Genomic DNA, 21324 nt, shown 5'->3' with positions numbered 1-21324 from the left:
AAGTGTGTTCATCACGACAACATCTTCACAACTCCCATGGTGCACTTTTCTCAAATGATAGACCAAACTTCAGAATTTTATACCAAGTTAAATATAAGTTTAATATCAAGCTGAGCTAACCTCCCACCACCACCACCACTGCCCATGGAGAGATGTCTAAGACCAAAAATTCTTCATAAAACACTTGACCGAAGTACCAAATTTCAAATCTGTGGGTTGAAAATCAAAGCTCTGCATAAAGAATAATAAAACAGACTTGCTATATTATAATACATCACATTATGTTGTACATCCACAGGTCAGTCAGAAGCATTACAGCTCTGATGCTGGTTGTCTTCTGCACACCCAGTCACATTTCCTGGACTTCAAGGTGCCTGGTTGTTATCTTTCTTCCTCATTTGCTCTTTCAGACGTCCTGAGTGCTCACAACTGACGATCCTTCATGGCCCAAAGTGTGGTGTATGCTGACATAAATCTTACTGGTGGACAAAAGACTGAAAACAGACAGCGGCGTTCAGGTGAGGTCTCAGTTCAATCTTTGCTGACTTACTTAGCAAAATATTTTAGTAGAGAAATAAAATAGTAAATAATGTAAAAGGAAGGGGGGGTGGAAAATATGTCAGACAAAATTGTCTCATTAGAACGTGAACTTCTGCTTGTAAAATTGAAGTCCTATTTTTATTTATATTTTCCATTTTATTGCTCCTTACCGTTTTTGTGATGAATAATGTAAGATAATGTTTTATTAATCAAACGTCTTTTACAATTATCAATTTGTTAAAGATTACTTATCAGGCATTTTAACTTTAGTGTTTATTATTTTTTTCAATAATATAAAAGAATATAAAATGTGAATTTATGATGCAGTAAATTGTGAGTGAATTTTTTTAAACACACGGTAATGGCCAACATAAGATAACAATCATGTATATAAAATACAAGAAAATATTCTTTTATACACGTTATATAATTTTTTTATAAAATTTGAATAGTAACCCATAACCTCAAAAACAATAAAAATAAATGCTTAAGAAAAAAAACACTGTTTATGAAGAGGTGTGTGCTATTAGTTGAAGAAAAAGAGAAATAAATGTTTGTTGATAGTATTGACACAGAAATAGTTACGGAAATGTTTTTATCTACATTTACAAAAACAGCTAAAATCATTTGTTTTCAAATATGTAAAGATTTATGCAGTTACAGACTGATTTATTTCAAATTTCCACCCTAAGACTGCCTTTTTACTGATGTGCAGTACATTTCATTAAGATTTTAAACCTTATGAACCCGACCCTTAATCTCTGCGCTTCTATCTTTATTAAAGGCAGAGCCGGACACAGAGGGGCTCGAGCCAAAGCAGTTACAAAGCCACCCTAGGATGGGCTGACAGTCCATCTCATTGCCCACTCACATCTAGACAGCCAGTCTAACTGAAGATCTGAATGTTTAAAGTCGTTTGTGTGATCGGAATTAGCAGGAAACTCAACAAAAATCAGTTTGTGGCTGTGGTTCAAATTATTATTGAGGTCTGACTCATTTTAAAAAAAATGAAAGTTCTGTCTTTGTTATTTAGTGAAAGATATGGTTACTCTTTAAGTGAACCTCAGAGACACATTTGTTGTTAGAAAAACAAAAAGGACTACAGCAGCACCCTTAACGGCAACCATGCAGGTTTGTATTCAGGTCAGTCTGGTCAGATTCCTTCTTCTTTCCAGTCACTTTGGCTGAAGCCAGCAGGCCTCATGTGGTCCACCGGCACTGCTCTCCACACCTTCTTCATGTCTCTGTTTGGTCCTCCATTCCATTCTGATTCTACTGCTGTGCACTGTGTTCATGTGGGAAAATACATAGTAAAATATTTATAAAAAGTTGATTATTGACATCACGGAATTTAAGGTCAACACGTTGCTTCCATGTAGAACTCCTAATTAAAATGTGTGTAATGAAAAAAAAATACAAATCCAGATTAAAATAATTTTGTCTGTCTTTATTATTTTCTTCTCAGGTTTAATTATTTTATTGCCAAAAATGTTTCACTGATATCTAATTTATGCATTGTACTAAAGCATACTTGCTTAGATTTAATACTCAATTGATTATTATTATAATAATTTCGCTTGTTTGCTCTATTTAACATCCGTCCATTAAAATAAAAAAAGAATGCAATTATAATTTTAAATTACTGTGGTGGACTGGTGACCTGTCTTGTGTCAGTGCTACCAAGACTAGATAGATAGATAGATAGAGCATACAGTGTACTTTATTTACACTAAGGGAAAATATGGCTTTTATAGAAGCTCAAGAAATAGAGTCATTATCACAAACACCTACAGTGCTTCTCAAACACACACAAGATTGATAAAAAAGAAGAACCATATTTGACTTGACTAATGATAAGATGGCAGTCCCGATGAGGCACTTTAAAGGCACACTGCTGTAGGTATGAAGGAGCTCACTTCTGCTGCATTGTTTGTGCATTCACACTCAGTGCTAGTGTGTCATGGAGTGGATATGCAGCATTGTTAATAATGACTGTAAGTTTTCTCTTCATTCTATATTCCACCTATTACTACCAGAGAGTGTCCCGTAACCGAGTCTGCTTCATAATTAGCTGCAGGGTTTTTGTTCCGATTACTTAATTATAACTCAATTCTGACCAGTAATGACATTTGCTATTGTTAGTATTTTCATTCTGCCACAGATTTTCCTTTTACAAGAATATCATCCCAGTGATTTGTAGTTGAGAACAGATTAGTAATTCTAACATTTTTCTCTTAGTTTTCTTTTGAAATATTTTATTAGAGCAGACGCTTCATGGGGAGAACACACAGAGGCGTAGCTGGAACAAGTAATACAGAGTGGGTACCCTGATGGTTCCTCTATCATTTGCATCTCATTGTTAATTGGCAGCTGGTTAAGGAAGCAAAGAGAAATTTAAAACAGAGAATGGCTGCTTAAGACTAAAAGAACTAATTAAGGGTTAGGATTTTGTATTGTTGTGTAAGGTTGCCTTAATGTAGCTGCTCTACAGTGCCCCACGTATACAGGCGTAGCTTAGCACTTCTCCTGATTCGATTTATTTTTTGTCATCAAAGCTGCCCTTTTGTATATGCAGATCATGCAGAGCGTGAAGCCTGTAATTAGAGAACCAATTTTAGGCTATAGGGGGCTCACAGAACTCTGAGATTCAGGAGCTGTGCTGGACAGCCAATTGGATTGCACATTTTTGTCACATGGTTTACTTGACTTGAGTCAGATAACTCCTCCCACAACCCTAACCTTAACCACAGTGTAACTTCGCGTATCGTGTAACATCGCTGAAGTTGCATGTTTTTGTCACATGGTTTACTTGTCTTGAGTCAGATAACTCCATCCATAGCCCTAACCACAGTGTAACTGTGTGTATCACGTGACATTTTTTCTGAATTGTCAAATTAGCATTGCTGAAAGTCACCTGTTGTGATGACTTTCTATTAGTGAGCAGAGAGATACAGTAACTTCAAGTCAACACCAGTTAGGAGCATAGCAGAGAAAAAAATGAAAGCATGAAGGAGCAACTCGTGCTGCACTTGCAGGTGTGTTTCTGATTTCTAAGTCTGTCGGACTTCCAGTGTGTTAACGTTACGTCAGTTGCCACCACAGTAATGCTAGAGGGTTACTGGAGTAACAATGGTTAGGCCTTTTTCCACTTCATTCATAACACACATCTTCAGTTTTCTCTGCTTGTAATGTGATTTCTGTTTTCAAACAGCTAAGGAAGGAAAACGGAGATGCTGGATAACTTGTGGTGTGGTTGTTTGCTTCTTGGTGGCATCCGGGATAACAATCATAATTATGGCCATCAAAGGTACGTATTGTTGTAACTTCTAAAAAAATAATTTCTTCCTGTAATATATTGAGACTCAGACCAAGAATAAGCAAAAAAATTAAAATAATGTTATATTAATTTGTTACATAGTTCTAAAGTGAAGCATTTTTCTTTTTTACAAATTTTTAAAATTTGTTTTTCTTGCAGCTTACTATGGAGCTCTCTACATCCATATGTGATAGAAAAAGCCTCCAAACTAACTAAATTTGTCCATTTTTCTAGGCAAAATGTTATCAAATATTGATCTGCATTTGGAGATTACACACATATTGCACATCCATTTCGTTTATGAAGAAAAAAAAACAAAAAGGAAACCTTTGTGATATTCAGCCATTTTAAAAGCAGATCGGCTGTGTGCCTCACTCATATCATCTGCAAGTTCCTTGTTCGCCTTACTTGGCGATACCCTTACTCTGTCTGCTCTTTACACAGTTCAACAATAATAACAGGAAAAAGAAAAAAAATCAAAGACTCTGGCTACTCCGGCCGGGTTGACAAACATGCATGTGCTTCAGTGAGGGAATTTTGAGCTTGCATAGCAGACAATGAAGTGACAAAAACTGGTCAGACAGTACAGACTTACATCCAGTGCTTAAACAGGAGAAAGCCATTGTCGCGTCATTGACGTATCTGCGTGTATTCCCACAATTTATTGCCCTGCATATATCCATACATTCACCCATCTTCCCAACTTGCTTATCCAGGCCAATGTCACGGCCCAGTTGGAGCCAATGCCAGCAAGCATCGGGCACAAGGCAGGAACAATCTCAGGAAAGGGCAGCAGTCCATCACAGAGCAAACACACACAGGCAAGGATACATTTAGCAATGTTAAAATTATGTTAAGTTTAATCAAGTTAAGGTTTAGTAAGTTCGCTCCAGATGTTTTAACATTGGCAGAATCGGATGTCATTTGTGACTCACAGTGTCAGGTTCTGCATGTATTTACAGAATGATTTGCATCAGGGTCCATGAATGAACTCACTCAAAAACATTGTGCTCAGTTCTTTTATTGCTATGTATATTGTCAGTAAGAGAGACTTAGTATAAAAACAAAAAACAAAAAAAAAACTGGTTTGTGGCACTTCAATCTGCTCTGTCACATACTCGGCCTTTTTTGGATTATGCATGTACAACACACGACATGGCAAAAGTGATTTGGCTCTAAATAAAATACACTGTGTAATCAGTTCAGTACAGATCTATTGTACAATGAAACTCAGATGTGCTCTTTTCACTTCTTTGTGGCCAGCGTGAAATAAACACACAGATTGTAACGGGGGGCGTTTTACTGATGTGTTGTCGTAACTTCATGGCTGCTGAAAGCACACAAATGAACAAGTAAAGTATCCTTACCACAAGAAAATAGATAATCTGCAGTAAAACTAATTTTCCGTGCTTTATTAAATTGACAACTTCACTTCAAAGTTAACGTTTTAGTTGTGTTTTAAGTTCAGTTTTGTTTTGTTTTGTATTTTTTTAATCAGGTATGGATACAGGGTTCCATAGAGCTCCATTGTATAATGCTAGAACAGACAAAGTATTTTTCAGATTTGTAAAACACAATTGTATGTGGCAAATTAATAAAAAACTTTGACTTGAAAATACCAAACACCAGGCAGGAAGACTCTAGTTTTTAAGAAAGATCTTTCCAGTGTTTCATCCGCTCATGGAATGCAGATTGGAGTGGAAAACAGTGAACGCCTTTCTGGTAAAACAAAAGTAATGGCGATTATTAAAGAGAAAAGCCTCATGTGTTCCGAACATCCTGGAAGAAGTAACTACTCACCTAAAGTTACAATTGATGTTACATGTAGAAATTTATATTTCTTCTTTCATTAGTGCTTACCAAGTACTTGTTCGTGATGCAGTGCAGAAGTCTGTTTGCATATTTAATGTAATTATGAAGGCTCTTCAACAACCCCAACATTACAAACATTCTCTCATTTTTATTTTACAGTTTCTGAAGGAGATCACACACAGCAAACTGAATCAAGTAAGCCCTTCACATTTCTCTCCATTATGAGAACAACTCTGACAGAAAAGAATGGCCGCAGTCATTGTCTTGCGCTGGCCTTCATGCATACATTCTGTATATAAACATTAATAATTTGTCCTGAATTGAATCCTGTTTTATGTTACCCACTGAGGAGTAACTTGTCACTTAAGATCTGATGATGTCTTTTAAAGGACTTGAAAAGACAAGGCCCAGGATTTGAAGGAAGTCTTTTATCTAATCAATCCTGTCACTGGCAAGAAATTTGCTCAGACGCCACTCCTCTCAGTTGAGTGTCCTCACATGGAGTTGCTGGATGTAAAGTTGGACCACTTGATTTAGACTGCAGAGTCTTATCTGTTTTAACCAGTTGACGTAAAGGAGAACTGATCACAAAAGGGGTGCTGTCCAAGCAAATTTCTTATCAATGACAAGTCATGTGCAGTAATAAAATCAAACTGACTGCACACACCGGCAGGGTGAATTTAATGTGGCCTTCAATTTGAGAGTGCCATCCTTTTGTTAGGAGGTCTAATATGCTTCTTGGTGGGACAGGCTGTTCTACCACTGCTGGTGACACACAGCGTTCTCCTCTCTCTTCATTTGCAGATAAATCCTATAAATGCTGTCCTGATCTGTGGATTAAACGCAGAAAGAACTGCTACTACTTCTCTGTGAATAAAACAACATGGGAGAGAAGCAGCTGGCAGTGTAAGTCTCATGGAAGTCAGCTGGCTGCGGCAGAGGATGAGGAGGAGTTGGTAAGTCATGGCGGCTGACGTGAAACTGTGCTGCATTTTTCAGGAATTTGCCATTACTAATGTCAAAGGGTAAATTTAGAGTATTGTTCGTAGTCCTAGTACCTGGAAGAAAAAATCCAGTTTGCATGCTTTATGCATTATCTTCATTCGTCAAACCTTGAACATTGGTTTTAGATCACCAATATTTGCTCCTTATTTTGGCTCGGTGTCTGCATTTTGTGTCTTTGGTTTACAGATAATAGGCTTACTTGCTGCTTTTATTTTTCCATCCCTTGGCCTTCCTTTCTTTCTTTCTTTCTTTCTTTCTTTGTATCGTGCTCATCAAACTTGCTTTAGTCTTCAAATAACCTCATAACCTCAAACTGTGAAGGTTTCAACACACTTACTCTGCTGTGTGCTCAGCTTATCACACCTTCACACCTGAACCAAAACTTTGTCCTGGTGTTGTGATGCAGGGTAGGTGAAGCACTTCTCTCTCCTTCTCTCTCCTGTCGTCCACGTTCTCCATAGCACAGGCCACATCTCGCTACTGACGGCCTATTTTCTTTCTATTTTCTCCTGGCAGGATTTTCTCATTGACTACTGCAGATCTTATTTCACTTTCTGGATTGGACTCAAGAGACACCCTAATGAGGGCTGGACTTGGACTAATGAGCAGCTTTTCAATCTCACCTGGTAGGCGACTTTGTAATAAATCTACCAAACCTCTGAACAGAGACACTACACACTTAGCTGGATCTAAAACTGAGGCTCCTGTTCTGTGCTGGATCCAGGAACCATTTATAAATAGTCAGGTTTTTTCCCTCTAATGCTCTAAATAATATAACAAACAAGACAAAATTAAAAAAGTTATAAAGCAATAACAAAAGGAAAACATGTATTGGTACTCAGTTATATACATAAACAACACTCCCTCACCAAATTACACTCACAAACTTTCATAAATATATTTACATTTTTTTACACCATTATCTTCCAGTGTATTACCTACAATGCTTAAATTTACGTGCATTTAACACACACACCTTGCCATGCTGTACCAATAAGAGTATTCTGAACATCTGTTCACCACCATCACCAGCTCTCGATGGCCAGGTATGCCTCACATCCTTCCCGTCATATTCCCAGTTGGACTTTTCACATTCCATCTCATAACCTCCTTGATGTTATCCCCTTTGGGCTCTTGCTGCTTCACGCCAATCGTTCTCCTGCTCACCTAACTTAAGGTCTGTTGAAAATTTCAGGCTAACTTAAAAGAATCTTCTTCTCTTTCCTTCTTATTTTGCTGATCGAGGAATTTATTTCATCACCCTGATCTCAGCAGTCTCACTTTTTTTAATCTCTGATTGCTCACCTACACCTTAAATCCTACTCTTTCACCATCCCATCTCTTCAACACTTGATCCCTTCACTAACTGACCTCTCACTGCACTTAAAATCATTTCCATCCTCAATACTCCTACCAACCCAACAGCAGTCTGCTACTTAACAATCACCCTCACCCTTCCACTAATGATTATTCACTTTAAAGGAGACTGGAAGGCGCATTGTGCTTTGAGTGTGATGAGCAGATTTTAAACACCGATACAAACTACGATATTTATGTGGCAGGTGTAGTACAAACTCTCTCATCCTCAGTGCTGGGGAGTCTTCACTTGGCATTACTAAGTTGTTCTGAAGGTTAGATTGTTGTCTCTAAACTGGCCTTGTTAGAGTGAGTGCGTGTGTGTCAATGTGCTCTTCAATGAATAACATCCCTTATTGATAGTATTGATAACATGTGAAAAGAGAATGATCCTGCTACAGGACCAGTGTTTAATAATGTGACAGATAATGGGGGTGCAAGGAAGCCTTATTTATTGTGTTCTTCATAGAAACAGGACTACCAGTTAACCAACACACACACACCTTTATAGAGTAGCCTAAAAGAACACAAGTCCCACACAAAACATTTCAAATTAATAATTCTACAGGGCATGTTTATTTTGACTCACATGTAGGTGTAATGTTTGCCAGCTTTATTCTGGGGATACTTGATGGTTATTTCTAAGGACTGGGACAACAGACAAATGTCATTCCCAGTTTGCCATTCTGTATGTCTTGGGCCAGTCTGGTATTGTGGTGCCTGTAGCCTTACTACAGGTCACGCTGACATTCATTTTTTGTGTTTCTACCCAGGAAGACCAACGTTCAAGAAGAGAGTGGAGACTGTGCCTGTGTGCTAAAGCAGTCTGTTCAAAGTAAGACCTGCAGCACAGACCTTCACTGGGTTTGTAAGAAACCATTAGAAAATTAGAACATTACAGTCCTTCCAACACCACAGGCATCTGCAGAGTGCTTGGTTCAGATGGCAGCGGCTAAAATAACCACCATCCCAGAAAACTGGAAAAGATAACAGGGAATAGAAGAAGTTACCATTAATTTCAAATGCAAGAAGTAAATTATATTTCTGTGCAAATATAATGTATTGCTATTCCAACTAAAAAGTCAAGTTAAAAAGTAAGATTTTCAAAAAATGTTCCATGGTATTAGCCTGGTGCATCTCTGTTGGTAAGACATTTCAAGACTTTGGTATCAGTGTTTAAAAAGAAATGGGTCTGTAAAATGTATAATTAATAGGATTTTTGTATTTGTTAAGAAAAACTGATGGATATTGAATTATTCCTTAGCCACAAGTTTTTCGACGGTGAAGAAAATGAAATCTGTCCTTTATATTTGACAGTGCTCTCACTACGTCCTAGATTCAATTTAACTTTTAAAACAGTTTCACTTGTAAAATGCTATTCAACTATTTGGAGACCTCAGTGTCGTAATTACATTCACCCAGTCCTGTTTATGAAGAACCTAAGGGGGCAGAACCACCTGATTGTGCCACCTGAAGTATAAATTATGAAGCAGCTATGGCATTGCTCTGTTTTTAATTACTGTATTCTGTTGATTTCTGGATTCCCTTTAACCCCGATTCTTTTTTTAAAGTACAGTTTTTGGTTATTGATTATTGAATGTGTTTGCTTTTAGTTTTTGCCTTTTAGGTAACACCTAGCTTTTTGCTCTTTCATTGTGTTTGTCATTTTTTATTTTGCAGTCTTTTTTGAATGAATCATTAAATATTATATGAACTTTGTTTTTGTGGTTCTAAGATTTTACAGTTTTCCCTGTTTTGTTGGGAATCCTTTTGATTTCAAATTCATGGACCAATTTTTGAGCCTTCGTAGGCCGTAAGCCTGCAAATAGAGTCTGGGGGTTAGGCTTCCTCAGGAAGTGAGGGGGTTACTCTTTTTTTCTCTTAAAACACATTTTTCTAAGCAAAAGTATTCATGGGAATATGGAATTCTATTACTCTATAACATTTCTATGCAGTTAATGTTTGGCGTTATGTTTATAGAACATCACAATAATTTATTTCTTGGTGCTGTAACGTTATTTTGTTTTATATATGGGGGTTGCCACATTATAATTCTTGATACTTGGACACTGCTCCCAGTTGTCAAGGTTTTAGACACTGCTGCACCTTATGTCATCAGTGTGATGCCCTAAATACAAGGATTTGGATATAAACACAATCAAGCGTAGTGGAAATTTCTCTTTCGAGTTTCTGATTTTACGGTTTTCCCTTTAACTTTGGTGGAAAGTTTTGTCTTCTAGATTTCAAATTTTCCTTCTGGTTTTGATTGCATTTCATGTCCTGGTCCTCTTAGGTGCAACCTGCAGGAGACAGGGCTGAACACCTGATAAACAAATACATGCATACAATGTGGTAGAAATAACAAACAACTCAATATTCAGTGAAGAAAACCCTAAAAGAAGAAAAGCAAAAAATAATGAATACCACTACATACAAAAAAGTTTAACAAAAGATTGAATAAACAAAAACATCCCTGAGCATCCTTGAGACCCTGGCTAAAATATAACCCAATCAGGTATAATGGTGAGAGATTACACTTGTCACCCCAAATTGTATTAAATAACTCTGAAGACAACATGACACACGTAAATGTAGCAGGTAGGAATAAAACCAGGATGTCTTAGTGGACGGACAAGTGTGTTGACCATCACACCATCTTCACACCCCGACGGTGCCGTTTTCTCTGTAGTATTTTATACCGTTTACTTTGACACTGAGCCCTCCATGAAACGCAAGTATGGCTGAAAATGTAATGTCAAACACCTGACTGATGACCTATGTACCAAATTTGAAGCCTCTGGCCTGAAAAACTAAACTGTGCAACATGAACAAAAAACAAAAAAAGCCAAAAAAATTGTTACTTTAATCTATCATATTATATTATAAAACCACAGGTAAGTCAGAAGCATTGCAGCTCTGATGCTGGTTGTCTTCTATTCACTCAGTCACATTTCCTGGACTTCGAGGTGCCTGGTTCTTGTCTTTCTTCCTCATTTGCTCTTTCAGACGTCCTGAGTGCTCACAACTGACGATCCTTCATGGAGCAAAATGTGGTGTACGCTGACATAAATCTTTCAGGCGGACAAAAGACTACGAACAGACAGCGGCGTTCGGGTAGGGGCTCCCTTTAGTCTTCTTTTGTTATTTACTTAGTAAAATTATTGAGTAGAGAAGTAGAAATAGTCAACTATGAAAAAGGAAGGGGGGATGGAAAATATGTGAGACAAGAATGGCTGTGACAAGCGTGAACTTAATGCTCGTAAAATTAAAGTTCCATGCTTACTATTTTAATTTATTTTCCATTTTATTGTTTTGTATTGCTTTCATACTGAATAATACAACATAATCTTTTACACTTTAAAGGTTCTTCTTAATTAGCAATTTGTAAATGGCTACTTATCATTCCTTTTAACATTACTGTTTATTATTTATTATGATAGTTATGGTGCTGTAAATTGTGACAGAAATATTTAAACACACAGTAAGGGTTCAACATAGGATAAAAAATTGTGACTGTATAAAAAATTAAAATACGAAAATATTCTTTTATATACGTGTAACCAAAAATAAAATGGTTACTAAGGAGAAAGTCATAAATGGATTAAAAGGAGGTATGTGCCAAGTGATGAAGGACAAGAGAACTGAATTCCATTTTTCAGGGTAGAAGTGCTAGTAGGATATTAAGTTTTAAACAGAAATGTCTTCATAGGATAACAAAGTTTTGTTTTTTTTTTGTTCAGCCTTATGTATTACTGACCCGCTGTATTTAAAAGTTCCACCCCAAGACAGTTTTTCCAGTGATGTCCATTCCAATAAGTTTATCAGAACTGAACCTTTGTCACTGTTTTCCTATCTCTCTATTTTTTGAACTCATCAATCCATTGCAGGATTGCAGGGGTCTTAAGCCAAAGCTGCTAGAAGCCCACTTTGGGATGGGCCTTCACTCCATCACAGTGCCCACTCACTCCCAGACCGCCGGTCTACCTGAAGATCTGAATGTTTGGACCCGTTTGTGTGACTGAAATTAACAGGAAGCTCAAATGAAAATCTATTTGTGGCTGCAGTCTGAATTTCTGCTTAGCTCTGTTTAACTTGTACAAAGGGAGACGTGGTTGCTGTTTCAGTCAACTTCAGAGACACATTTGATGTTAGAAACATAAAAAGGGCCCCAGTAGCAGCTGTAATGGCTGTCATACAGGTTTTCATTCAGGCTGCTCAGATCTCCTTCTCCTTTCAAGTCTCTTTAGCTGAGGCTCGCTGTCCTCCTGTGGTCCACCAGCACTTCGCTCCACACCTTCTTCATGCCCCCTGTCTTGTACTTCAAGGGTAGTGCACCACTTCACCACGTTAATATATAAAGATAAATAAAGGAATATTCATGAAACATCGACGTCAAGTACAAATGCAGATTCATTTTTTTTTTTATATATTTAATGATCATTTTTCCCACTGATTATTGTATTAACTTCAATATTTCATTGCAATGCATGTATGCCTCAGTAAAGGATGCTTATTTAGACTTAGTGCTCCATTTAATATTATTTTAATTTAGCAATTCTGCTTTTTTCAACATCAATCCATCCATTTTGCAAACCACTAGCACTTAATATTCAGTTCAAGGTTGCAGTTTCTGAAAAATGAGTAGCGGAGAAAAAATCTGCCAGCACAGCATAGCGATATTTAGAAACTGTAAGTTTGTCGAAATTTTGGAACTGAAATCTCTCAAACCAGGTGAATTTTAACTTTATTGTCAGAAAACTACTCTGGTTTCTACTGTTTTAACTTAATCAAATTGATAAAGCGCTCTTGTATCTTATACATTGTGTATTTACATATTCTCAAAACTGATAAGTCTTTGTAAAAATTAATAAACTCACTTGCTGAGGGAGGCTGGGGTTCTGTGAAAATAATGCAATGTTTAAAAAAAAAAAATTTTTATAATTTATAAAATGTATTCATTTTTTTAATATAATTAAAATGTTAAATTACTGTGAAGCCCGTCCTGGGTCATTTTCTGTCTTGCAACTAGCGCTGCAAAGATAGCTAGATAGATAGATATGAAAGGCACTATATGATAGATAGATAGATAGATAGATAGATAGATAGATAGATAGATAGATAGTGTACTTTATTTACACCAAGGGAAAATATGGCTTTTATTGAAGCTCAAGAAATACAGAGTCGTTATCACAAACACCTACAGTGCTTCTCAAACACACACAAGATTGACAAAAAAGAAGAATCAGATTTGACTTGACTAACGATAAGATGGCAGTCCCGATGAGACACTTTAAAGGCACACTGCTGTAGATATGAAGGAGCTCACTTCTGCTGCATTGTTTGTGCCTTCACACTCAGTGTTAGTGTGTCATGGAGCGGATATGCAGCATTGTGAATAATGGCTATAGGTTTTCTCTTCATTCTCTCTTCCACTACTGTCTCCAGCAGGTCCAGAGAGTGTCCCGTAACCGAGTCTGCCTTCTTAAGGAGCTGCTGGATTTTTGTTCCAATTATTTATGAGGCAGTTCTGACCAGTAATGACATTTGCTATTGTTAGTATTTTCATTCTGCCCCTTCAGCTCACACTTATATTGTAGATTTTTCCTTTTACACGAATATCATCCCAGTGATTTGTAGTTGAGAACAGATTAGTAATTCTAACATTTTTCTCTTGGTTTTCTTTTGAAATACTTTATTAGAGCAGGCACTTCATGGGGAGCACACACAGGCGTAGCTGGAACAAGTAATACGGAGTGGGTACCCTGATGATTCCTCTATCATTTGTATCTCATTGTTAATTGGCAGCTGGTTAAGAAAGCAAAAAGAAATTTAAAACAGAGAATGGCTGCTTAAGACTAAAAGAACCAATTAAGGGTTAGGATTTTGTATTGTTGTGTAAGTTTGCCTTAATATAGTTGCTCTACAGCGCCCCACGTATACAGGCGTAGCTTAGCACTTCTCCTGAATCAGTTTATTTTTTGTCATCAAAGCCGGCCTTTTGTATAAGCAGATCATGCACAGAGCGTTAGGCCTGTGATTAGAGAATACATTTTAGGCCATAGTGGGTCCACAGAGCTCTGAGATTCAGGAGCTCCACTGGACAGCCAATTGGATTGCACATTTTTGTCACATGGTTTACTTGACTTGAGTCAGATAACTCCTCCCACAACCCTAACCTTAACCACAGTGTAACTTCGTGTATCGTGTATCATCTCTGAAGTATAAAGTACAACGACAACCACCTCAAAGGACTGAAGGTCTGGAGGTCCACAGCTTCATTCGGTTGGGGTTATTGTTGTTTCGTGAATTGTCAAATTAGCATTGCTGAAAGTCACCCGTTGTGATGATTTTCTTTTAAAGATCAGAGAGATACAGTAACTTCAAGTCAACACCAGTTAGGAGCATAGAAGAGAAAAAAATGAAAGCATGAAGGAGCAACTCGTGCTGCACTTGCAGGTTTGTTTCAGAAATCTAAATCTGTCAGACTTCCAGTGTGTTAGCGTTACGTCAATCACCACCACAGTAATGCCTGAGGGTTACTGGAGTAACAATGGAGAAGCATTGTGTATAAAATTGCTGTGTTAGGCCTTTCTCCACTTCATTCATAACACAAATCTTCCGTTTTCTCTGCTTGTAATGTGATTTTTGTTTTCAAACAGCTAAGGAAGAAAAACGGAGATGCTGGATAACTTGTGGTGTGGTTTCTTGCTTCCTGGTTGCATCCGGGATAATAGTCATAATTATGGCCATCAAAGGTACGTATAGTTGTAACTTTTAAAAAATAATTTCTTCCTGTAATACACTGAGACTCAGACCAAGAATAAGCAAAAAAAAAAAAAGAATTAAATTATTTTTCAAGTCAAAGTTATTTCTTCATAATCATGGTATATATTATTTTGTCACATAATATAGTGTTCTAAAGTGAAGCATTTTTTTACTTAAATTATTAAAATTCCTTGTTCTTGCTGCTTGCAATGAAGCTCACTATGTTTGCACATGATAGAAAAAGTCTCCAAACTTACTAAATTTATCTAAAAATGTTATTGCTCTGCATTTGGAGATTACACAAGTATTGCATTTCCATTTCGTTTTATGAAGGAAAAAAAAAACAAAAATCAAACCTTTGTGAGATTCGGCCATTTTAAAAAGATAGTGGCTGTGAGTCTCATATCATCAGCAATTTCCTTGTTTGCCGTACTTGGCGGTACCCTTACTCTGTCTGCTCTTTAGACAGTTCGCCAATAATAACAGGGGGAAAAAATCACACTTCCTTGAAATGTTTTCACTATAATGAAGATTCTGGTAACTAATAAACATGTATGTGCTTCAGTGAGGGGATCTTGAGCTTGCATAGCAGGCAATGAAGGGACAAAAACTGATCAGACATTACAGGCGTATATCCAGTGCTTGAACAGGAGAAAGCCGGTGTCGCACCATTGACGTATCTGTGTGTACTGCCCTAATTGAAGGCCCTGCACACATCAGCCTTCCTAACCTGTTTATCCAGGGCAAGGTCACGGCCCAGCTGGAACCTAAGCCATCAAGCATGAGGCACAAGGATGAAACAATCTCAGGAAAGGGTCAATTTAGCAACATTAATTTATGTTAAGTTTAATCAGGTTGAGGTTTAGTAAGTTTGCTCCAGATGTTATAACATTAGCAGAATCGGATGTCATTTGTGACTCACAGTGTGAGGTTCTGCATGTATTTACAGATTGATTTGCATCAGGGTCCATTAATTAACTCACTAAAAAAACATTGTGCTCAGAAATTGTATTGCTACGTATATTGAAAACAGAAAAAAAAATAGTTTGGTGCACTTCAATCTGCTGTGTCACATACTCGGCCTTTTTTGGATTGTGCGTATACAAGACATGACATGGCAAAAATGGCCTGGCTCTTTCAAAAAGTCTAAGGATTTATTAAAAATACAATGCAGTGTGTAATCAGTTCAGTTCAGATCTATTGTTATATGTAGAAAGTACAATGAAACTCAAAGTACTCTTTGCTTCTCACATTGTAGCCTATGAGAAATAAGCACACAGATTGTAATGAGGGGAGTTTCGCTGTTGTGTTGTCGTAACTTCACGGCTGCTGAAAACACACAAATGAACAAGTAAAGTATCCTTATCATAAGAAAATAGGATCAATAATCTGCAGTAAAATTATATTATTCCTAGTTTTCTTCCATAATCACAAGAATGGCAAATAAACACGGATGGCATGCTTTATTAAATTGAAAACTTCACTTCCAAGTGGACATTTTAGTTGAGTTTTAAGTTTTGTTTTGTATTTTCTTAATTAGGCAGGAAAACAGGCTTCCATAGAGCTCCACTGTATAATGCTAGAACAGACAAAATATTTTTCAAATTTGTAAAAAAAAAAAAAAACCTTAATTTTAGAACACAATTATATGTGGCAAATTAATATATGCAATGATTGTGAAGAAATAACATCAGGCAGACGACTCCAGTTTGTCAGAAAGACCTTTCCAGTGTTTCGTCCACTCATGGAATTCAGACTGGAGTGGAAAACAGTGAACGCCTTTCTGGTAAAACAGACTCTGCAAGTGTAATGCCGGTTATTAAAGAGAAAAGCCTCATTTGTCCCGAACATCCTGGAAGAAGTAACTACTCACCTAAAGTTACAATTGAAAACGCACCCTTGAGGATTCATATAGAAATTCATATTTCTTCTTTCATTAGTGCTTACCAAGTACTTGTTCGTGATGCAGTGCAGAAGTGTGTTTGCAAATTTAATGTAATTATGAACGGCTCTTCAACAACCCCAACTTTACAAACATTCTCTCATTTTTATTTTACAGTTTCTGAAGGAGATCACACACAACAAACTGAATCAAGTAAGCCCTTTATATTTCTCTCCATTACGAGAATGACTTTTGCAGAAAAGAATGGCCACAGTCATTGTCTTGTACTGGCCTTCATGCATACATTCTGTATGTAAACATTAATAATTTATCCTGAATTGTAACCTGTTGCATGTATCACCACTGAGAAGTAACTTGCCACTTAAGATCTGATGATTTCTTTTAAAGGATTTGAAAAGCCGAGACCCTGGATTTGAAGGAAGTATATTATCTAATCAGTCCTGTCACTGGCAAGAAATTTGGTCAGACGCCATGTCTCAGTTGAGTGTCCTCACATAGAGTTGCTGGATGTAAAGTTGGACCACTGGATTCAGAGTGCAGAGTCTTATCTGTCTTAACCAGTTGACATAAAGGAGAACTGGTCACAAAAGGGGTGCTGACCAAGCAAATTTCTTAACAATGACAAATCGTTCTCAGTAATAAAATCAAACTGACTGCACAAAACGGCAGGGTGAATTTAGCACGGCCTTCGATGTGAGAGCGCCATCCTTTTGTTAGGAGGTCTAATACACCTCTCACTGGCACAGGCTGATCTACCACTGCTGGTTACACACAGCGTTCTCCTCTCTCTTCATTTACAGATAAATCCTACAAATGCTGTCCTGATCTGTGGATTAAACGCAGACAGAACTGCTACTACTTCTCTGTGAATAAAACGACATGGGAGAGAAGCAGCTGGCAGTGTGACTCTCATGGAAGTCAGCTGGCTGTGGCTGAGGATGAGGAAGAGTTGGTAAGTCATGGCGGCTGACGTGAAAGTGTGCTGCATTTTTCAGGAATTTGCCATTACTAAAGTTTAGAGTATTTTTCGTGGTTCCGGTACCTGGGAGAAAAAATCCAGGTTGCATGCTTTATGTGTTATCTTCGTTCATCAAACCTCGGCCATTGGTTTTAGATCACCAATATTTGCTTCTTATTTTGGCTCGGTGTCTGCTTTTGTGTCTTTGGTTTACAAATAATAGGCTTACTTGCTGCTTTTATTTTTCCATCTCTTGGCCTTTCTTTCTTTCTTTCTTTCTTTCTTTCTTTCTTTCTTTCTTTCTTTCTTTCTTTCTTTCGTGCTCATTAGAACATCAAACTTGCTTTAGTCTTCAAATATCCTCATAACCTCAAACTGTGAAGGTCTCAACACACTTACTCTGCTGTGTGCTCTGCTTGTCACACCTTCACACCTGAACCAAAACTTTGTCCTGGTGTTGTGATGCTGGGTAGGCGAAGCACTTCTCTCTCCTTCTCTATCTTCTCATCCATGTTCTCCAGATCACAGGCCATATCTCGCTACTGACGGCCTCTTTTCTTTTTATTTTCTCCTTGCAGGATTTTCTCATTGACTACTGCAGATCTTATTCGACTTTCTGGATTGGACTCAAGAGAAACTCTAAAGACGGCTGGACTTGGATTGATGAGCAGTTTTTCAATCTCAACTGGTAGGCGACTTTATAACAAATCCACCAAACCTCTGAACAGAGATACTACACACTTAGCTGGATCTAAAACTGAGCCTGCTGTTCTGTGCTGAATCCCGCAACAATTTATAATTAGTCAGGTTTTTTTCCCCTCTAATGCTCTAAATAATATAACAACAAGACAAAATGAAAAAAGTTATAACGCAATAACAAAAAAAAAATGAAAAAATGAATTGATAATCTGATATACATTGTGGACTCAGACCCAGACACACACAGACGGACATTATTGTTCACCCAACACACGTTTATTTACAATTATAATTATATTTACACAGTTCAGTGCACGTCCCAGTGCCTCTTGCACCGTTCCCCCAAAGTCCAGGCCTCACAGTTCTTTGTGCCTTTCTCCTGGGCGCCTCCAGTCCTCTCTCTAGCTCTGTCCTCTTCCACCCGACTTCCGCTGTCGACTGAAGGGAGGCGGCCCCTTAAATAAGAACCCGGATGGGCTCCAGCTGCTTCCCGGCACTCCTCCGTAGCCATGCCCCAGTGTGGCGGAAGTGCCGGCTGCGCACCCGGAAGCCGTCCGGGTGTCCCCTGTCGTCTTCCCCCCAGCACTTCCTGGTGTGGCGGAAGTGCTGGGCTCCAGGGATATTCAGGCCCCAGGGCACCACCTGGCAGTGGCCACGGGTCCCTACAGGGCTGGGCTTCCAAGCCCTTTACCCGTGGCCCCCAACATAACCAGGGCAGACGCCCCCTCGCGGTCTGGAAGAGGTACAAGCCCTCCTCTGGTCCTCCTGGGCGTCCCGGCCGGGCTCCAGCCCCGGCCGGATGCCTCAACATAAACATCACTCCCTCACCAAATTACACTCAAAAACATTCATAAATACTGTATATCTTACAGTTTTGTACACCATTATATTCCAGTGTATTACCTACAATGCTTAAATTCACGTGCCTTTAACACACACACACTTTGCCATTCCGTACCAATAAGAGTATTCCAAACATCCATTCACCACCGTCACCAGCTCTCGATGGCCAGGCCTGCCGCACATCCTTCCCGTCGCATTCTAAGTTGACTTTTCACATCCCATCTCACAACCTCCTCGACGTTATCCCCTTCGGGCTCTTGCTGCCAATCGTTCTCCTGCTCACCCAACTTTAGGTCTGTTGAAAACTCTCAGGCTCACTTAAAAAATCTTCTCTTTCCTTCTTATTTTGCTGATCGAGGATTTTATTTCATCACCCTGATCTCAGCAGTCTCACTTCTTTTATCTCAGATTACTCACCTACACCTTAGATCCTACTCTTTCACCATCCCATCTCTTCATTAAGTGACCTCTCACTGCACTCAAAATCATTTCAATCCTCAATCCCCCTACTGACCCAACAGCAGTCTGCTACTTAACAATCACCCTCACCCTTCCACTAATGATTATTCACTTTAAATGAGACTGGAAGGCGCATTGTGCTTCGAGTGTGATGAGCAGGTCTTAAACACCAATACAAACTACGATATTTATGTGGCAGTAGTACCACCTCTCTCATCCTCAGTGCTGGGGAGCCTTCATTTGGCGTTACTAAGTTGTTCTGAAGGTTAGATTGGTGTCTCTAAACTGGTCTTGTTAGAGTAAGTGTGTGTGTGTCAATGTACTCTTCAATGAATAACATTCCCTATTGATAGTATTGATAACAAGTGAAAAGAAATGATCCTGCTACAGGACCTGTGTTTAATAATGTGACAGATAATGGGGGTGCAAGGAGGCCTTATTTATTGTCTTCTTCATAGAAAAAGGACTACCAGTTAACCAACACACACACACCTTTATAGAGCAGCCTAACAGAACAAAAGTCCCACACAGAACATTCCAAATTAATAATTCTACAGGGCAGGTCATACAATATATTAGAGACTGGAGAAGCTCTGGCCCATGTGACTGGATTGGGCTTAGGTTCAGACTGTGAATAGATGACATTTTAAAGTCAATTGATCTTTTCTAACTTTGGACCATCTCTCACTTCACGACTTCCCATCAAGGTAGAATGTCTTTTTGACTCACATGTAGGTGTAATGTCTGTCTGCTTTATTCTGGGGACACTTGATGGTTATTTCTAAGGACCGGGACAACAGACAAATGTCATTCCCAGTTTGCCATTCTGTATGTGTTGGGCCAGTTTGGTATTGTGGTGCCTGTAGCCTTACTTCATTTTTTTGTGTTTCTACCTAGGAAGACCCAAGTTAAAGAAGATGGCGGAGACTGTGCCTTTGTGCGTAAGCAGTCTGTTCAAAGTAAGACCTGCAGCACAGACCTTCATTGGATTTGTAAGAAGCCGTTAGAACACTAGAACATTAGAACATTACAATCCTTCCAACACCACAGGTGCCTGCACAGTTCTTGGTTCATATGGCAGTGGCTAAAAAAAATGCCATCCCAGAAAACTGGAAAAGAAAACAGGGAATAGAAGAAGTTACCAATAATTTCAAATGCAAGAAGTAAATGATATTTCTGTGCAAATATAATGTATTGATATTCCAACTAAAAAGGAAAATTAAAAAAGTACGTTTTTCAAAAAATGTTCCATGGTATTAGCCTGGTACATCTCTGTTGGAAAGACATTTCAAGACCTTGGTGTCAGTGTTTAAAAAGAAATGGGTCTGTAAAATGTATAGTTAATGGGATTTTTGTATTTGTTAAGAAAAACTGATAAAGAACCCCAACCTTTTTTTTGTAAAAAAGTTTTGACACCAATAGCATGAAGATGGTCACACAGATGAAGGAAGTTAAATCTGTCCTTTATATTTGACAGTGCTCTCACTCCTTCCTAGAAACTTTCATTTGTAATGTGCTACTTTACCATTTGGAAACCTCAGTGATGACAGCACAGAATGTCCGATACGTTGCCCTTTGGAGAAAGGGGCCCGGCTTCCATGGTGTTGAGATGGTGCCTGCTGTGAATTAGTGACTCCATTTATCCTAACCAAGGATGTGGGCCACCTA

The 21324-nt window shown here is 38.3% G+C and overlaps 1 protein-coding gene across 2 annotated transcripts; it reads left to right on the top strand.

Annotated features, from left to right (window-relative positions):
• Window positions 1-423: 423 nt before the first annotated feature.
• On the top strand, window positions 424-20773 carry LOC120536178 (killer cell lectin-like receptor subfamily B member 1B allele A). 2 transcript variants are annotated; one of them, XM_039764507.1, is made up of 6 exons: window positions 424-518; window positions 3752-3847; window positions 5828-5863; window positions 6473-6624; window positions 18234-18343; window positions 20554-20773. In XM_039764507.1, exons 1-6 carry the CDS (start codon window positions 443-445, stop codon window positions 20669-20671), a joined length of 588 nt encoding a protein of 195 aa, XP_039620441.1. In that variant the 5' UTR covers window positions 424-442; the 3' UTR covers window positions 20672-20773. The 2 variants fall into 2 exon arrangements, with proteins under 2 accessions (XP_039620441.1, XP_039620440.1); XM_039764506.1 differs by lacking the exons at window positions 18234-18343; window positions 20554-20773 and adding exons at window positions 7190-7299; window positions 8803-9580.
• Window positions 20774-21324: the final 551 nt, after the last annotated feature.

Source organism: Polypterus senegalus, chromosome 10 (genome assembly GCF_016835505.1).
Source record: "Polypterus senegalus isolate Bchr_013 chromosome 10, ASM1683550v1, whole genome shotgun sequence".
Classification (NCBI taxonomy): domain Eukaryota; kingdom Metazoa; phylum Chordata; class Cladistia; order Polypteriformes; family Polypteridae; genus Polypterus; species Polypterus senegalus.
This window is presented reverse-complemented; position numbering and strand designations above follow the sequence as displayed.

What these genes read in the sequence shown, in the direction of transcription:
- LOC120536178 (XM_039764507.1), top strand. Translation starts at nt 443, where the DNA reads ATGGCCCAAAGTGTGGTGTATGCTGACATAAATCTTACTGGTGGACAA. An exon ending in CACACAGCAAACTGAATCAA is followed by an intron (nt 5,864 to 6,472) that starts GTAAGCCCTTCA and finishes CTTCATTTGCAG; the next exon opens with ATAAATCCTATAAATGCTGT. An exon ending in CAGTTTTTCAATCTCAACTG is followed by an intron (nt 18,344 to 20,553) that starts GTAGGCGACTTT and finishes GTTTCTACCTAG; the next exon opens with GAAGACCCAAGTTAAAGAAG.